General features: G+C 43.2%; 1 protein-coding gene across 5 annotated transcripts in view; it reads left to right on the top strand.

Moving 5' to 3' along the window:
- Dync2h1 (dynein cytoplasmic 2 heavy chain 1) overlaps positions 1-19,136 on the top strand; it is a 221,568-nt gene that overhangs the window by 172,046 nt on the left and 30,386 nt on the right. For all 5 annotated transcript variants that reach the window (XM_040734715.1, XM_040734717.1, XM_040734714.1 and 2 more), the window contains 4 exons: positions 1,039-1,247; positions 4,834-4,938; positions 8,824-8,940; positions 16,790-16,999. In XM_040734715.1, coding sequence (XP_040590649.1) covers positions 1,039-1,247; positions 4,834-4,938; positions 8,824-8,940; positions 16,790-16,999 — 641 coding nt within the window. The remainder of the gene's footprint in view (positions 1-1,038; positions 1,248-4,833; positions 4,939-8,823; positions 8,941-16,789; positions 17,000-19,136) is intronic.

Here is a 19,136-nt window from a genome sequence, read left to right as displayed (position 1 = left end):
TGAAACTAATAATCGCCATCGTGGGTAGGAAGTACCTTTCAGGTAGGTCCTCAATCCTTTCTAAAATCCCATCCATACAAAAAACAAGAAAATTCTTAACATCCTGCATTGTAATGTTAGCTGACATTGTATAAAGAAGGTAAGCTTGTTACCAGTGGAGTTTTATTCAGGCCGAAATCAGCAGGCTGTCTGTGGAAGAGCACGTGGCCGAAGTCAGCAGGCCGCCAGTAAAAGAGCACATGGCCGCGAGAGAAATCTCGGAATACCACCTAACCTTACCGGCAGGTAGAAGATGCTGGTTCCGGCGGCAGGAATCGTGCCTTGCTGAGCGAAGTGGTGAGGAACTTAGCGAAAGGAGAGTCCAGGTGTGCCTGGTTGGGCCGAGGAGCAGACGCTTTTGTGGGCTGCTGGATCCGGATTCCGAAACTCCTGACACCAAATGATGCTGTAACGATAAGCGGCACACTTACTGAAAGTAAAACTAAGTATTTATTGTAGAAATTACTCACATGAGACCAAACAAGTAACCCAGATGAGCCGAGTAGTTTTCTGCCGCCCAACTGGAAGCCGAAAGCCGGAAAAAGTGACCAAGACTTCTGTTCTTCAGTCTTTTATACCTTCCCCCATAATGCCCCCTAGCCATGCCCAAAAGTGGGCCTGGCTAGTGACATAGTTCACCGCCTACGTATGTATACGTCTTTACGTCTGTCCGTATACATCTTTAGTCATGCCTAAAGTGGGTGTGGTTAGTGGTGTGGTAAACTGCTCTTTTATTACCTCATCTCTATGGGCTTCTAGTAAGTCACATGGTTAGTGGCAGCATTGTTTTCCTCCTACAATATGTAGCACTGACTGGACTTAGTGGGTTACCAAAGGGGGAAAAATCAATAAAATTGGGAAGGGGGCTTGTTGGGGAGCCATGAAGGAAGAAAATGAGGGAGAGATGATTGTATTTCATTTTATATCTATATGAAATTCTGAAAAATAAAATCGTTTTAAAAGTAAAACTAATGAAAGTATCTGGTTTTTTTCTCATAGGTACCAAAGATGTCCAGTGGGAATTTGTACATGGCTTACTTGAAAATGCTATCTATGGAGGACGTGTCGATAACTGTTTTGACCTCAGGGTTCTTCAGTCATACCTGAAGCAGTTTTTTAATTCTTCAGTAATGGATGAACTAACCCAAAGGAACAAGAAAAGCATTTTTCCATATTCCGTCTCTCTCCCAAACTCCTGCAGCATTTTGGTAGGTAGAACTAATAATCTCCCATGCATTTCCTGAACCTGCACACAATGAATTGTATGATGACTATGTCATTTGTTCTCCAAGCACACAGATAATTGCAGTGCAGATTGTTTGTTTTGACAGTCCACAGTGTTATTCTTAGAACTTGCTTCAATATAAACTTGGTGTTTAATTGATTGACTGTTGCGATTGTAAGACAGTCTGTAGGCAGGCACCCTGGGAGTACAGTGCCGAGGAATACTCACGTGTCGGCCTTCTCTGAAGAGCTGTGATGGGAGACACACAGGAGTACAAAACTCATTTAACTTTAAAGCCGGCCTCATTTGTCTGTACTAGCCACCACTGTTTACATGTCTGTTTATTTTAACAAGCGGGAACATTTGCCCCCAGTCCCGACATGCAAGCTTCTGGACAGCACTTGCCTTTTCTGTGGCATATGCTAACTATAACCCGAAGGCTCTAACTGTGCCTTGTGTGTTTGTATAAATGTCACATTACTTTCTACTACAGTAGATCCTGTAACATTTCTTCATGAATTACAAAGATAAGCATATGTGTTTGATTTACATATTAGTCTCATTTTTGTGATGTTTTTCCTCACCAAGTAATTTTTAGACAATATTCTTGATTTGAAAAAAAAACCAAAATCCTCAAAAGCTTTAAAAGCACTGGTAATGTTGTTATTTATTGCATATATTTTCTGGTGTTAATGACGATTTCACCTAAGTGTGTGTCCTTTATTTACCTAACCATTTAACCACGTGCATGACCATCTGCAGTGACCGTGCTGTTCCAAGCATTATGTAAAAGGGACACAGAGTGATGCTTACTTTCTGGTGCTAGAACAGCAGAGCAGATGAGGAAATGTGTATGTTTTCAGGTGATATCCCCCAGCAAGTCGTGGGTTCATATTGCTTGGAACTTACTAGAACAACAGAGCAGATGAGGAAATGTGTGTATTTTCAGGTGATATCCCCCAGCAAGTCTTGGGTTCATATTGCTTGAAACTTACTTTGAATGATAAAATTCATGCAGAAATGTGCACATTACAGGTGTGTATAGCAATGACTTTTATGTTAGACACATGAGTGTAAGCAGCTTGTTATATTGACAGCTAGCCAGATGCCCTGGTCCCGCTTCTTTCTAGCTACTACGTGTTTCACAGAAGAGGCTTTGTTCTGATTTCCAGACCTGATGTTTGTGTGAATGAAGGCATACGATAGACACCTTCTGTGTCTCTGTGAAGATCTGCTCTTGGGATTTGTGACTGCCTCACTGCTAGTTAGAAAGTCAGTCTCAGAAGACAAACGCCTCCAGCCAGTCTAGAATGTAGTTTGTAATGTGTTTAACTTACTCAATAGGTAATAGTTTTAATTCCATAGAATTCATAACAGTCTCTGTTCAGCTTTCTGTCATACTACATTCGATGCCACATTGCCCAGAGGGTGAGAATATGTCGTGTGGCAAGTGCACATGTGTGTTGTAACTGCATTGTAACTGACACTAGGAGGAGATTGACCGTCACTGAGCTAAAGGACGGAGTATCAGAGGCCATCATAGTCCTGGGCTTCCTGGAATCTACTGTTTTCCTCAGGGGCAGCTGCCAAGAATGAAAAGAAGTCCACCCTTGTTCTGCAGATGCTATGTAGTTGCATGTGTGTGTGCGTGCATGTAAGACCTTAGCCTGGCTTACCGCTATGAGAATGACTCCCAGCTTTGGACCAAAGTGAATGAGTTTCCTCTTGGTCTGACTTTGAGTTTTCATCAAGGTTAGGGATAAGTAAGTGTTAGGCTGGTGCCAAGGAAGTGAATGCAGCCCTCAGAGTGATCCTTAGTGTGAAATGCTAGAATTATCGATGTGTGTCAACACACTTCACCAGGAAGGGAAGACGGGCATGCAGGTGGGCCTGCCTGCTAACAGCAGTGCAATACCCGGTTGTGCTGGCAGGTTACAACCAGTGATTGTTCAGCTATGTACGAGCTGACCTCTGCAGGTAGGTCTTTGGTGTGCTGTAAGAAATTAGACGACCTAAACACATCTAGCACCACGTCTTACATAGTTAGGTAGATTCGCTTACGTTGGTTTGAGTCCTCTCAAAGACTCCGTATGTAAGGAGTTGGAACAAGAGAATACAGTATTGAGTAGTGAATGCCTAAGGAGTGTTAGTGACAGCATTTGCATAGGTGGTCAGGACAACACCGGTAGACATCGCGCTATCTAGCAAAGGTAGAGTGTGAGCACCTCTAGTGCTTAGTCACTGTCCACCGTGTGTGATCGCTATGGTTGTAACCCGTGTTTGGTGATGACTTTTTAGTCACTGTCCACCGTGTGTGACCACTATGGTTGTAACCCGTGTTTGGTGATGACATTTTAGTCACTGTCCACCGTGTGTGACCACTATGGTTGTAACCCGTGTTTGGTGATGACTTTTTAGTCACTGTCCACCGTGTGTGACCGCTATGGTTGTAACCCGTGTTTGGTGATGACTTTTTAGTCACTGTCCACCGTGTGTGACCACTATGGTTGTAACCCGTCTTTGGTGATGACTTTTTAGTCACTGTCCACCGTGTGTGACCACTATGGTTGTAACCCGTCTTTGGTGATGACTTTTTAGTCACTGTCCACCGTGTGTGACCGCTATGGTTGTAACCCGTATTTGGTGATGACATTTTAGTCACTGTCCACCGTGTGTGACCGCTATGGTTGTAACCCGTATTTGGTGATGACATTTTAGTCACTGTCCACCGTGTGTGACCGCTATGGTTGTAACCCGTGTTTGGTGATGACTTTTTAGTCACTGTCCACCGTGTGTGACCACTATGGTTGTAACCCGTGTTTGGTGATGACTTTTTAGTCACTGTCCACCGTGTGTGACCACTATGGTTGTAACCCGTGTTTGGTGATGACTTTTTAGTCACTGTCCACCGTGTGTGACCACTATGGTTGTAACCCGTGTTTGGTGATGACTTTTTAGTCACTGTCCACCGTGTGTGACCACTATGGTTGTAACCCGTGTTTGGTGATGACTTTTTAGTCACTGTCCACCGTGTGTGACCACTATGGTTGTAACCCGTGTTTGGTGATGACTTTTTAGTCACTGTCCACCGTGTGTGACCACTATGGTTGTAACCCGTGTTTGGTGATGACTTTTTAGTCACTGTCCACCGTGTGTGACCACTATGGTTGTAACCCGTGTTTGGTGATGACTTTTTAGTCACTGTCCACCGTGTGTGACCACTATGGTTGTAACCCATGTTTGGTGATGACTTTTTAGTCACTGTCCACCGTGTGTGACCGCTATGGTTGTAACCCGTCTTTGGTGATGACATTTTAGTCACTGTCCACCGTGTGTGACCACTATGGTTGTAACCCGTCTTTGGTGATGACATTTTAGTCACTGTCCACCGTGTGTGATCGCTATGGTTGTAACCCGTCTTTGGTGATGACTTTTTAGTCACTGTCCACCGTGTGTGACCGCTATGGTTGTAACCCGTCTTTGGTGATGACATTTTAGTCACTGTCCACCGTGTGTGATCGCTGTGGTTGTAACCCGTCTTTAGTGATGACTTTTTTCTCTGTCTGTAGGACTATCGTGCTGTCATCGAGAAGCTCCCAGAGGATGACAAGCCCAGCTTCTTCGGTCTGCCCGCCAACATTGCTCGCTCATCTCAGCGCATGACCAGTTCTCAGGTGAGTATGACAGTTGGCTCTCAGAGGAACGCCGCTGTTCAGCCTGGAGGAAACAACATATTTCACACTTTAGAATGTTGCAAGCTTTATAACCTTTGTTTCATTTAACATAAAACACTCAATGTTACCTGAAGTTTTAAAGGCATCAAATGATTTTATCCTAGAATATCCTAGTATATTTACTGAATATTATCAATTTCATTAAAACATTTGACTTATCCCTACGAGAGGTTTTTTTTTTTTTTTGGTTTTTACGAGACAGGGTTTCTCTGTATTGTTTCGGAGGCTATCGGTCCAGCCCGGCCTCGAACTCAACAGAGATCTGCCTGCCTCTGCCTCCCGAGTGCTGGGATTAAAGGCGTGCGCCACCACCGCCCGGCCCCTACGAAAGATTTTATTCCAATTACTTCAAATGTAACATGTATGAGTGAACTTGCCACCAAATGTAATTCTGTTCTAACATGCAGGATACAAATACATATTCTTCCTTTCTGTATTGTCTTACCTAAAATGTATGTTTGATATGAATTCATTACTGAGTGTTACCTAACTTTGGTTTTTAAAAGCCTGGAGACAAAGATTATTAGCTTTCCATCACTGTGACAAAGTGCCTGAGGACAGCGTAAAGAGTAAATGTCTTCACAGGGTTGAGGCCATTGCTTTTACGCCTCTGTTCAGTGTCTGGTGGAAGAAGGCTGCTGACATCATGGGAGCCAGGAGGAAGTGGGGTGGAGAGGAAGGGAAACAGAGAAGTGTCTGGCAAAACTTACCCTCGAACATCACACTCCCATTTGACCTTTCCTCAGCTAGGCCCCCTTGTAATATCTGCTCAGCTGTGATTCCATCAGCGACACAGTAACTCTCATGGTCCCCTAACCTTTCAACAAGTCGTTAGCTTTGAGACCAAGCTTTTCCTGTGAACCACAGTATACAGGAACAACTTATCTACAGGTTATTGTTGCCACTTGGTGATTTGACTAGCTCCTGCTTGTTGACCTCACTGTGTCTGAGCTGTTCTCAGTGCTGTGATAGGAGCTTATGTACTGTTCATAGACTCTTTTAAATAAGAAACTTTACCTCCCCCTTTAACAATCAGGAAAGAAACAGAGTTGTGGAGACTGTGTATTGTAAGATGCCCAAGATCTAGACGCAGAGCTAGGCTTCTAACAGGGATTTATTCCTCTTTAAAATCTCGTTTGGTTTTTCGAGACAGGGTTTTCTCTGTGCAGCTTTAGAGCCTGTCCTGGAACTCACTCTGTAGACCCGGCTGGCCTCGAACTCAAATAAATCCACCTGCCTCTGCCTCCCAAGTGCTGGGATTAAAGGCGTGTGCCACCACTGCCTGGCTTATTTTTGCTTTTAAGATTATTTGTTTTTGTTAATGTATTAATGTTTTCCTGCATGTGTGTCTGTACACCATGTGTATCCTTGTACCCACAGAGGCCAGAGAGAACACTGGATTCCCTAGACTGGAGTTACAGATGGTTGTGATCCATGATTTGGGAGCTGAGGGGGAAGCTAGGTCCTCTGGAAGAACAAGGACTCTTAACTGCTAAACTGTCTCTCCACCCCCATTTCTCTCCCTCCCTCCCTCCCTTCCTTTCTTCCTTCCTATTTTTTCTTGTTTTTACATTCCAACCAAGGTTTTCACTCCCTCCTCTCCTCCTGGTTCCTACCTCAAATGATCCAATGAAGAAAATCCCCCTCAGGTGTACCCATTTGCTTGGGTTTTAGTTGATTCTAGTTGATAACCAAGAATAGCTCTCACAGGGGCTATACACCAGAGATAGTAAATGAATAGAACCCATCTCATTAATATCCTCATTAATTACAGAGGTATGCTCTTGCTCTGATCAGGATGCCTGGGAAGCCCATCAGTTATCCTGAGTGAAGCAGAACATTGTAATGAAATCTCCTCGTGGCTCAGGAGGCATTTACATTTACATTTGTTTGTATTAAAAATCATATAAGCTGCACATCTTTTGACTTATTTTCTGTCTTTTAATGCCACATTGACTTGAAAATAATCCTATGAGTTCCAAACATAGCAGTTTGTTTTACTTTGAGTCTTGGATGAAATCTCACCTCATCAGTACCCATTGTGATTTGGGATCACATCTGCTTAACATTTTAAGAGACATGGAATAGTCTACTAATATTCAAACAATAAACCTCTAGGTATTTTTGTGTATAACATGTTGGCATATACTTTAACTTTTGTATATATAGGAAGATGAGCCTGATTTGACATCACCTTGAGGAAACCGTTGAAGAAAATACTTTAACTGGATTGAAACATGTTTATGAGATATTTTACCTGAACTTTATAAACAATGAGTGTGCTAGGATTCTTAGAACTGGCAGATGAACCATGGCCAGCCATGTGCTCTTTAACAGGGATGTCTTTGTGTGTTATAACAGCCTTCTTTATTCTCTGCTTGTGAAAGAATCATCATTGCATTATATGTATGTGTGTCATGCCATCTTTCTAGAACAGAACCATGACCGTTTGGAGGACTAGTCAACATTTATTTTAAATATTTAAAAATATATATTTGTACCTACTGCTTTTGTTTTTTCTCTGCATTCTTGTTTTCTGTCCTGTTTAATAAATTTAGAGCACAAATGAGTGATAGCAAATGTTACCACAGTTAGAATACCACGCCTCCTGACTACCAACTAGGGACATTTTGTAGTGAAGTGATGCTGATAAATTAGGTGCTGTATAGAGTTCAGCTACAGCAAATGAAAATGATTCATCAAAAAACAAAGAAAGTCAAACACTGAGTCTCCACAGTGCTTTTAGACTAGGAAATCAATCAAAAGCTCTAGGAATTAAATCCAACAGCGTGATGGTGGATGTTTAGCAATTAATTAGTACATTCATTCTGAAAGATTTATAGTCCTTATTTTACTACCAGGCTTATTAATGTAAGAGTGAAACTAAGTATGAAATCTAAATATGCTGCAAAGAAAAGACAGCTTATACCTCTCAAAAATATGAAGGTGGTTACCATGCGACGGGAGTTCACTTTTAAATGCTGTCCTATGAGACACGTGCTGGGTTTCTTGGTCTGACTTTGTTTATATTAGATTATTAGATGAGCCATGCGGTAACGGGGTTTTACTGGTTAGTTGTAATGTTACAAGAAACAGTTGCTGACTGGTCATTTTATAGCCACCACCATGTCCATGGTCCAGGGTTGGTCAGTTCTGGATCATCTTTAGCAAATGTTTAAGGAGATAAACGTTTCTAAAACGGGACCTGGTAGACATGATTTCATTTTGAAAAGAAAATGCAATGCAAGTGATTGATTTTGATGAAGAACAGCAAAGAAGCTAACAGGATGAAGCTACAGCAGCAAAGGTCCCAGCAGGGAGTAATGGTTACTTAGCCTCACTTTAATTAACCGATCGTACGCATTTCTTCAGTGCATTGTATGTAGACAGAGTTTCAAAATCGAAACTGAAAATGAATTTAAACATTAAAAATCTATAGAAATTCTTTGAGTAGCTAGGAGCCAGCCACTTGCTTTATATTCATTCTGTACTCTGTGTTTAAATACACTGTGAGTATTTTGAACTGATAGGTTTAAGTCAATTGAAAGGAAAAGCATTGTAGAGTTTGAAATGCAAGCGGTGGGGGATTAGTAATGACCCAGTGCCCACTTCTGCACAAAGAAGCGGCTTTTCTAACAGCAATGTTAAGTTTAGAACGCTTCCCCTCAGCTTTGCAGTTTTTAGTCTTTTTAACTATTGGAATGAGCCAGCTGTTCACACATAATGATAGCGATACAAGGATCACACGCGTGTGTACACTCTTTGGTTACCACAGACTGTCTCCCGGCTGGGAGTGACTCACTGTGATGTGCTCTCTTCACTCAGGTCATCTCCCAGCTCAGGATCTTGGGAAGATCGGTCACAGCTGGTTGCAAATTTGATAGAGAAATCTGGTCTAATGAACTTTCCCCCATCCTCAATCTCTGGAAGAAACTGAACCAGGTTAGTCATGGAGGAATTGAAATGTTTACATCTTTTTCCTGTGTCCTTTATCCAGCACCTTGGAGCTGTGTTGTTCTACCTGACTTATGAAGACATTCACATTGAGCATTCCGACCCCAATCCAGGGCTGTTTATATCTGCTGATCTCACACCAACTTTACAGGTGTTAGGACAGTGAATAACTTTGGACTGTTGCCTATACATTTAAAGTGTTTCTTAAATTCTGGCTCCTAGACCCATAGGTGATTAACCCGCTTATATTCAGAGTTCATTTTCTGGTCTGTTTTGTGATTGTGGTTCTGGAATCAATTTAGTCTATAAAGTCCCCATTGTGTTCTAGGTAGGATCCCCCCTTTTAATTTAAATTAGAAACAAACTTGTTTTACATGTCAATCCCAATTCCCTCTCCCTCGCCTCCTCCCCTGTCCCCCATCAATTCTCTATCCCATCCTATCTTCCATGGGGAATCTTCAAAGTCTGTCATATCATTTGGAGCAGGGCCTAGACCCTCCCCCATGTGTCTAGGCTGATAGAGTATCCCTCTATGTGGAGTGAGCTCCTAAAGTCCATTCGAGTACCAGGGATAAATACTGATTCGCTACCAGAAGCCCCATAGATTAACCAGACCTCCAAACTGGTATCCTCGCAGGGGGTCTGGAACAGTCCTATGCTGGTTTCCCAGCTATCAGCCTGGGGTCTATGTTCAGGCCAGCTGTTGTCTGTGGGTTTCTCCAGCCTGATCTTGATCCCTTTGCTTATCACTCCTCCCTTTCTGCAACTGGATTCCAGAGTTCAGCTCAGTGTTTAGCTGTGGGTATCTGCTTCTGCTTCCATCAGCTACTGGATGAAGGTTCTAGAATGGTGTATAAGGTTGTCATCAATCTCATTTTTGGGGAAGGGCATTTAAGGTAGCCTCTCCACTATTGCTTAGATTGTTAGTGGAGGTCATCTTTGTAGACTACTGGATATTTCCCTAGTGCCAGATTTCTCTTTAAACCTATAATGGCTCCCTCTATTATGGTATCTCTTTTCTTGCTCTCCTCTATTCTTCCCCTGACTCAATCTTCCTGCTCCCTCATGTCCTCCTCTCCCCTCCTCTTCTCCCCTTCTCTTTCTCCTAGCCCCCTTCTCCCATCCCCCCATGCTCCTAATTATCTCAGGAGATCTTGTCCCTTTCCCCTTCCCCAGTCACAACAAGACAAACATGGTGTGTACTCATTCACATATGGATTTTAGACATAGAGCAAAGGATTACCAGCCGACTGTCCACACTGCCAGAGAAGCTAGGAAACAAGGAGGACCCTAAGACAGATATAGCCCCTCCTCCATACCCACCCAGCTTTGTGTCATTTTTTCTAACCTTGATAGTCAGGGTTTTTTTTTTGTTCAGATTTTATTTCTTTATCATGTCTGCAGTGTTCTCCTCACATGTTTGCCTGCATGCCAGAAGAGGGCACCAGATTTTATTTTAGATGGTTGTGAGCTGGGAATTGAATTCATGACCTCTGAAAGAGCAGCCAGTGCTCTTACCCTCTGAGCAGGCTCTCTGGTCCCTTTGGTCTAGCATATATGCACATATACTCAGTGGTGTGTGACCATCTCTAGAGAATGGTCTGCCTTCCAGGGGCCACACCCAAAATAAATCTAACTTTGCCTCTCAGCAGCCATGAGCTAACAGTGGCTCCTGAGCTAAGGCAGGGACTTCGTGTCCATGTTCCCCTCCCTCCATGCTTTGATGTCTAACAGCAGCTCCTGAGCTAGGACAGGGACACCCCAGCCCCACCCCAGCCCTGCCTGTCATGCTGTGAGTTCTAGTGTGGAGGTTTTAAACGGAGGGTTATAAGCTGAGTAATTAGAACCCAGCACTACGGTGACGCAACAGTGCGCATCATGCGGGTCCCTCACTGGGCTTTGAAAGCTCCGCCACTGAAATGAAAAGAATGGGTGGCACTGGCTGAGGTGGGTCAGCCTCTCATCTTAAAGGACTTCCCGAAGATGTTTGCTTCTGAGAATATCTTTATGTCATCATCACGTGTAACTAAGTGATAAAAAGTATAGCTGCACACCCATTTGTAGCATTCAGTTGTTTTTCTTCAACTCTCGAGAAAAAGTGCTGATTTTTGTATTGGAGCTTGCGGGTCTGATAATCACTGTGAGTGATTGGATTTTCCGTCTTGTATGTTCTACCTCTACTCTTCGGCTTCACTGTGATGTGTGGGTGTTGTGGCTTGACTTCTGTCTGTCTGTCTGTCTGTCTGTCTGTCTGTCTGTCTGTCTAACACTCAGCAGCTCTGCTTCCATGTGCACATGATCTTGTGTCTACTTAACCACACGCTGGGGACAGCAGGCACCTGCTAACTGTGACAGCTTAGTAAGTGCTTCTTTAAAGCCCCATAGTCCATCTAAAGCCTGATAAAACTAAAATCTTAGAGCTGAAACCTCCCTGGGGCGCTGCAGCGCAGGCTCAACTGTGAAAGCTCTGGCTGCTCTTCCAGAGACCCTGGCTTGGTTTTCCACACTGACATGGTGGTTCACAACTGTCCTTAACCCTAGTTCAAGCTCTGATCACCTTCCCGACTTTATGGGCACTGCACACACATGGAACACAGACACACATGGCCAAAGCACTCATACACATAAACGAAAACAGATGAGTAAATCTTTGTAAGGAACTCACAGACTCCTTTTGCTCTGGTGAGTGTTGAGGGACACTAGCCCACTGTGCTCTAGCAGGCCTAGCCTTCTCCCCCATCCCCTCCCTGCTAAAAGCCATTAGGTTACACCCCTAAAGCTAGCCCCCAAGGTCTATCCCCTTATTTGGCCAAACCCTCCTCCTGATACTGACCACCAAGGTCCAGCTATCAACCTATTGAAGTCCAGCAATCAGAAGCTCCCTTTGGCTCGCCTAATTACATATCCCATTAAAATTAAACACCTCCTCCTAACACAGGGTTTCCCCTTGTGCCTTTATAAACTGGCATGTTCCTATGTGCATGTCCGTCTCTTCTCTTCCCAGAGGCGACAGTCTTTTGTCCCTTATCCCTGCCCTCTGTCTTTGTGTCTTGTCCCTGCCTCCTGCCTCTCTGGGGCAGATAAATCTTGTGTTGAGACCTTGGTCTTGGGAGTCATGAGGTGGTTGGTACTTTTGCCTTCCTGTCTGGCTCCAGCCGTGCAGCTGTTTCCCCCTCCTCTGCTGCATCGGATGCTCAGACACCCCCTGCTCCTTCAGACTTCCCGTTCTCACACCATCTCCCGGGTTCAGGGTGTCCTTGTTTGTCAGACTCGGAATTCACAAGGTTAGCAGTTATTTTATCTAGAAACCAGAATGCCTTTTTAAACTTCATTTTAATTCTTGTTTGTAAAACAAAATGCTCATTATTTTTTATTTAAAATTTTATCTAGGACAGGATCTCATGTAGCCTATGTTGGCCTCAAATTCACCATGTATTCAAGAGTGGCCATGAACTCCCTGATCATCTGACCTCCACTTCCTAAGCAATTGGATTGCTGGCATGTGCCAGCATGCCCATGGTTTCGTGTTAAATTCTTAGTAGCCAAATCTCAAATCTGGCATATCTTGTATTTGCCTTTTACTCCCCATTTCCTTCTGAAAACCATTGTTATGATTTAAGTTTAATTCTTTATGTTATGAATTGCTACAATTTCTTTGTACTATGTACCTGTCTTTCAAGCCCTCCTTTATAAATTAATTTCTTTAAGTGGCTTTATAGCCTCTTGCAGAGTAAAGCTGCCTCGGTATCAGATCTGTATCATGGTAGAGTGTGTCTCTGGAACTCTGCAAATGTTGTTCTCTTCTCAATCCCCTACCTATGCTAACCCTGTAAAAGCTCAGCTAGCCCTGTTAGCCCCCACTGCCATCTGGCTTGCTGTTAATTTCCCCTTTCATGTGTCAGTCCTTGAATTTCTGACTTCATCGATTTTTGTTGAAACTATATTTTTAGTTAATACTTTTCCTTTTATTGAAATGGAACTTTTTCTCACATAGTAGTACATCCTGATTGTGGTTTCCCGTCCCTATGTGCCTCCCAGTTCCTGCTCCTTTCCCTTCCTATCCAGATCCACTCCCTTTCTGTCTCAGGAAACAAACCAGCTTCTCAGGATAGCAATATAATACAGTATAATAAAGAAAAAAGCTAGCACGTGAGAATTGGACGAAACAAAACCAACTGAGCAGGCACAAGAAACAGAGACCCACTCAGGGGCTCACCCAAGAATCCCGTAAAACACTAAACTGACAGCCATAGTGTTTTCACAGAGCACTTGCTACAGACCCGTGCCGGCCCTGTGCCTGCGGCCTCAGTCTCTGTGAGTTCACTGCGTGCTTCAATCGTGTTGATTCAGGGACCGTATTTCTCGGTGTTCTCCATTGCTGCTTGTTCTTGTTTTCTGCCTCCTCTCCCACAGGGCTCTGCGTCCTGAGAGGAGGATTTGATGGAGACATCCCATTTAGGGCCGAGTGTTCCAGGGTCTTTCATTCTCCGCATACTATCTGATGAACTCCTCAGTATGGAATGAAGGACTGGTAGAAGCTGTTTGAGGGCTAGTGACTGTGACAGACAATTGTTGGACACACAGTCTAGTTACTTTCATGTCTTACTCAAAGTCAAGTGTTGAGAGGAAGGCCAAGTTAAGATGCTCTTTAGAGGTGATACGTTGATATGCTAAGTAAATGTTCTAGGTGGTGTCCACAGAATGAAATTCAGGGCAGAAGGACCAGTCTGCCATCTTTTGTTGCTAAGTGCAGCCTGAAAGGGGTTACATATTGTTCTTAAGCAAGAGGAATTCATCACACTATTGAGATGGAGAGGTTATCAAAATTGATTTGTGTTTTACAGAGGAAAAATTGATACATTGTAAAGAATAGATTCAATTAAGAAGCTAGCCAAGGCATGAAACTGAACTAAGTTATGTTGTGGGAGTAATATGCTGGGGCTTTGTCAGTGTTCTGGCTGTGCAAGTGTAGAGCCTGTGCCAACAGACACTCAGTCGAGTTACCTTTACAGGGTATTGGGCCACCTAATAAAGATTGGACTGTAAGCATCTTTCTTACAGCTTTGTGAAATTTCAGGTTGGCATGCCTGTTTGTTACTATGGCTTTTTGAAAGGAGATTATATAATATGCAAATATGTAGTTACATATTTTAGCACTACATTTTATTGACTGCTACTTATACATTATTCTGCCAGCTTTTGTATTATCAGATATAGGACTTGCCTTATTTTTAAAATCTTCTATAATAGTTCCATAAAAAATTTCTAATAGTAAGCTTGTAAAACAGTGATTTTAAAGACAAAATGCTGACAAGCACAACACAGGAGAATGTGTTCTCATCTAATACTCTGCATGTGTGTAGTGAAACGCCAGATCTTGTTTTCAATGTGTATTACGTAAGATCTTCACACTACTAACTTTTAGTACCTGGCTGATGGCAACAATTATTGACAATTACTGACTTCCTGACCAATTTGCACCTGTTTCTGTAGCGCTGGCACTTCCTTTAATTTTCTTTTAAATTACTCATGTGACACAATGTGTACATGAAATATTTTCTGTTTAATCTTAAACTTTATTGTAAGAAAAACACATGATGAACTTTTTTCCTGAACATGAGTTCATCCAGAAATGATGTTTTGTATATACTGACAAATGGATTTGTGCATCTAATTAAAATTTCAAAAGAATTAATTATGTCCAATACACTAACAATCTGCAGTGCTGGGTCCAGGCACTCCCCTAGGAGTCCAGGCTGAGAGAGAATCCCTCTTTGTGTTATGGACACAGGATGTCTGTTTGTATTCCAGGGATAAACACTGATCCACTGCTCAGAGCCCCATAGGTTGCCCAGGCCTCCTCACTGACTCTCACACTCAGGGGGTCTGGATCAGACCCATGAGGAGGGGAGGGAGAGGGAACTGGGACTGACATGTGAAACAAGCTATTTAAAATTAAAATATTAAAAAAAAAGTAAAAAAAAACCAATCTGCAGTGCTAAAATAATTAAAGAAACTGCTTTATTAGTTTCTTGTACTTTAAATTTTCTTTTAAATGGATCATTTTCCTTCTTTTTGAGCCTTGTCCAGTTGCTTTTAGATTGGGACGTGGTGGCTGAGCCCTATGTCTAGAGTCTTCAGGCCAGAGAACGTAGCTAGCTTGTCCTTAGTTGGACAGAAGGCCTCCTCGCTTGCCCTTGTGGTTTTCAGTGTGCTTTTCACACTTCTCAAGCTCAGCCATCCTCACCTGTGGTTCCAGTGTGTTCCTGGGAGTAGATCCCAGGGAAGCTCTATCCACTCCCCACCTCAGGGAACTAAATGATTCCGGTGACTCATTTTCTGTTTGTGGGATTCCATTCAACAAAGCAAAAAAATACAGCAGGCATTTTAACCATGTGGTTAAAGAAAATAGCCCCCATAGGCTTATGTGTCTGAAAGTGTGACCCCCATTTGATGGAGCTATTTGGAAAGGATTCGGAATATGGCCTTGTTGAAGGAGGTCGACAGGGAGGGAGGATTTGAGGTTTCAGAAAGACTTGGGCTATTCTCAGTTAGCCCTCCCTCTTTTTCTGCCTCATCGTATCTCAAGATGCAAGCTCTCAGGCACTGCCCCAGCGCCATGCCTGCCTGCCTGCCTGCCGTCTTATTCCCCACCATGATGGCCATAGACGCTAACCCTCTGACACTATAATCTCCAAATAACCTCGTTCTTCTGGAAGTTGGCTGGGTGCTGGTATCTTATCACAGCAATAGAAATATAACTAAGTCATTTAACATAAGCAGTTTGTCATATGAGTGGTGGAAAACTGAAACAGCCAAAAAGTACCAGCAGGAGTTCAGGCCCTGCAGGAAATACCATCCAAGCCAGTGGAGAAGAAACACACGAGGGAATTGGGATATAGAGGCTTGGAGTAAGCTAGGAAGTTGTTAGAGCCTCTCCACCCCAGGAAGGGCTGTAGTCTAAGGGGTGGTGGATGTCTTATCAGATGCTCAAGGTACCAGGTAAACTTTGACTGTGTCCTGCTGCTATGTATCCGCAGAAGGCAGGCGTAGGAATCAGTACACACTAAGGAGAGTAGCTTCGCTTGGGGAGAGATAACTTGCTTGGTGACATCACTATAAAGGGGACTTTTCTATACAAACACAATATTTGTGCATACCTTGAATCCATTTAAAAAGTTACGAGAAAGAGTAGACTACTAACAAAAATGATGTGCACCAACTCCCAACCTCAGCTACTGAGTATCAGCTCTCAGGAGACTCCCAGTTTGGCCTGTTTCCATTTTCCAACTTTTACAATTTAAATTATTAATTACCACACACTTGTCTTGGCCAAATGCTCCTTACTCAGGTAATATAGCTTGATTTTCAGCTAAACTACAGGAAACAAGCATGAAATTATGACTGCTTTTAATTTTTGAGTAAGTATGTTTTCAGTAACTTGGTAAAAAACACAGTAAATTGATATGAAAGGAATAGTCGTTGCAGGTGTAAAAGGGTCAGCTTTGCAAGCTGCATTTGTCTGGGTACAGTAAAGTGGATCTGCAGGGCAGCCAACCACCCCATAAGTTAGCTGCACTGAGTTAGAGGGTCTCCCCTTCTATGACTTCCGCAGACACTGAATTGCTCCTCGGTGACTCTTGTCCCATTGTTCCGTTACACCACACATACCACTAAAGTCAGCAAAAGTCCAGAAATATCTATTTACAGACTCAGTTCATCCATTCATAAACAGACTATTCAGAAACATGAACTCATGGGCAGTTTTTGACCTTTTACATTCTTTGGTGTGTCATTGATGTTACTTGTTAACTGTGACATGACCTTGTTCTTTCAGAATTCAAACCTAATCCATCAGAAAGTGTCACCACCCAATGATCGCCAAGGATCTCCAGTGTTATCGTTCGTCATTCTTGAGCGGTTCAATGCCATCCGCTTAGTACAGAGTGTCCATCAGTCCCTCGCTGCCCTCAGCAAGGTCATCAGAGGAACCACTTTACTGAGCTTAGAAGTACAAAAACTGGCAAGTGCTTTATTAAACCAAAAGGTAAGACAATCCCAAGTCTATCGATTGTTATTCTGTGACCTGTGTGGCTCTCCTTTCATGAAATGCATTTACCAGGGTTCCTGTAGTTAGCTAACAAAACTAAAGTTGAGGTGAAGGAAGCTATGTAGATAGAATGTACTGGTTGAGAAGCTAATAGCGAGTCTAGTAGAAGCATTAAATCAGCTTGATGCAAGTGTATGATTCTAGGATCTTAGCGGCGTTCTCTTCTATGTTGATCTCTTCATTGCATATGTAATGAAATCCATTTTTATTTCACTTTGGGACAAGTCTTCCATACATGTTGGTAACCTACCACACCAAATCTTAGACCCTGTAAGCTCAAAGCTGTTTCCTAACAACTTAAGCAAAAATCTTAGAATCTGCTTTGTTCCAAACCAGTTGGGTTGTGAGCGTGCCCGTGTTCAAACCCTTTGCAGCCGGTGGGACTGTTCATATCGACTAAAACTTCAACCAAATGTCTGTGGAGGAGCCAAAGTGAATGGTAAGGTTAGGTGAAGGGCGACTAGTGACACTAGGGTATGCTCACCAGAAGAAGAGAAATCAGTGCTTCTCTCCCTAAATGATTGGAGCATTTTAGCAAATAATAAAATCCACATAGTTCACATCAGTTACACAGAAACTGGGTATACACTTTACACAGTATATACAGAGCAGGGAGAGAGATATCTTCAGTAGGTTGTCATATCTATGTGGGGTCCTAATTGAGTCTCATGCGTGGGTGTCCATGTCTTTCCCTAGACTTGGGGATTTTCCTGCTATGATATCATTGAGGAAGCTTTCTGTTCATTTGGTTTGTGTCTCTTATACACCTTGGATTCTTGTGTTCCTGAGAATTGTTGAAACTGTTGATCTTCATGTCTGCCTAGTGTAATAGTGTCTCAACCTTGTCTTCACTTCCTGATATCCTTTCCGGAAGCTGGCTAAGCTCTGCCGCAGTCATTCTTTCCATCGTGCATTTGCCCTATTGAGCTTTTCCCTTTCAAGATGGCTATTCTTTTGTTTTTCCTTCAGATTCTCTTCTCTTTTCTTCTGAATCACTAGCTTTCTCAACCAGACATCAAACGGACTTCCTCCATTTTTTATGTGAGTCCTCTTTGAGGTCATCAAATATTTTTACAATTAAGCCTTTACATTCTTAGTCTGGTGGCATTTGAACCCTTTCAGTGTCTATGGGTCCAGTTATTGAGGAGCTGTGTGAGGTGCCATGATGGCTTGCATGTATGTGTACGCATATGTATTTGTACATCGTTTCTGTATTGCAGCTTGCCTCTGCTGTGTTTGGTTCCCTTTCTGTCTTCTTATCCTTCTGAGGATCTTATCAGTAGGCAGCCTTCTCTGGCACTTGGAAGAGAGAAAGCACACTGCAGAAATAGTAAGAATTCAAAAACAGTCCATATAATTCAGAACACTGAAAGAAGCTGTGACTACCAACTCTAACCACAGTAAGGATAGAAGAGATGCTTGTAGGATGAGCATCACAGGCAAACGGATTGGTGAGAAACTGAGACAAGAGGGGCAGGGGGACACAGCAAGCATGCGGGCTGAAGCCTGAAGAATCAACAGTGAAAGATAATCGAATAAGTAAGTGCAGACGGAGGCAGTACAGTCCGAAGGAAAAGCAGGGGTGGAAACGGTTCACTGATGTGTGCTGCTTTGGGGTGAGGGAGGAGGGTTTGCTTCATCTTCTCTCTAAAGCCCATCTTGTTAGAGCAGAAAGAGATGCTTGCAGGTTCAGCTTGTCCTGCTTTCCCGGTGGAATGCATGCTGTGTGCTGTGGGACTGACCCTGGAGTGTTTTTTGTAACCAGACTTGGCAGTAAGGAAAGGGCCTTCCTGGAAATGCTCTGCCTGAGCCTGAACATCTATCCAGGCTTTTGCTTCTCTTGAAAACACTCTTGGCAGTGCTTAAGGCCTAAGATCTCATGCCTGAGTGACCTTTCTACCCGTCCCCCTGGGGCTCTGAGTGCAGAAGGCCCAAACGCTGAGGAGTCTGTCGTGCATGCCCTGGTCAGGCTGGGCTCTGGCCATCTCCCCCTCTCAGGCATAGCTTACCTCGCTCTTCTCCGAGGTGGCTGCCATTCTCATCTGGAAATGCGTTTGCTTCCCTCAGACAGGTT

This window comes from Mesocricetus auratus, unplaced genomic scaffold (genome assembly GCF_017639785.1).
Source record: "Mesocricetus auratus isolate SY011 unplaced genomic scaffold, BCM_Maur_2.0 Super-Scaffold_100040, whole genome shotgun sequence".
Lineage (NCBI taxonomy): Eukaryota > Metazoa > Chordata > Mammalia > Rodentia > Cricetidae > Mesocricetus > Mesocricetus auratus.
This window is presented reverse-complemented; position numbering and strand designations above follow the sequence as displayed.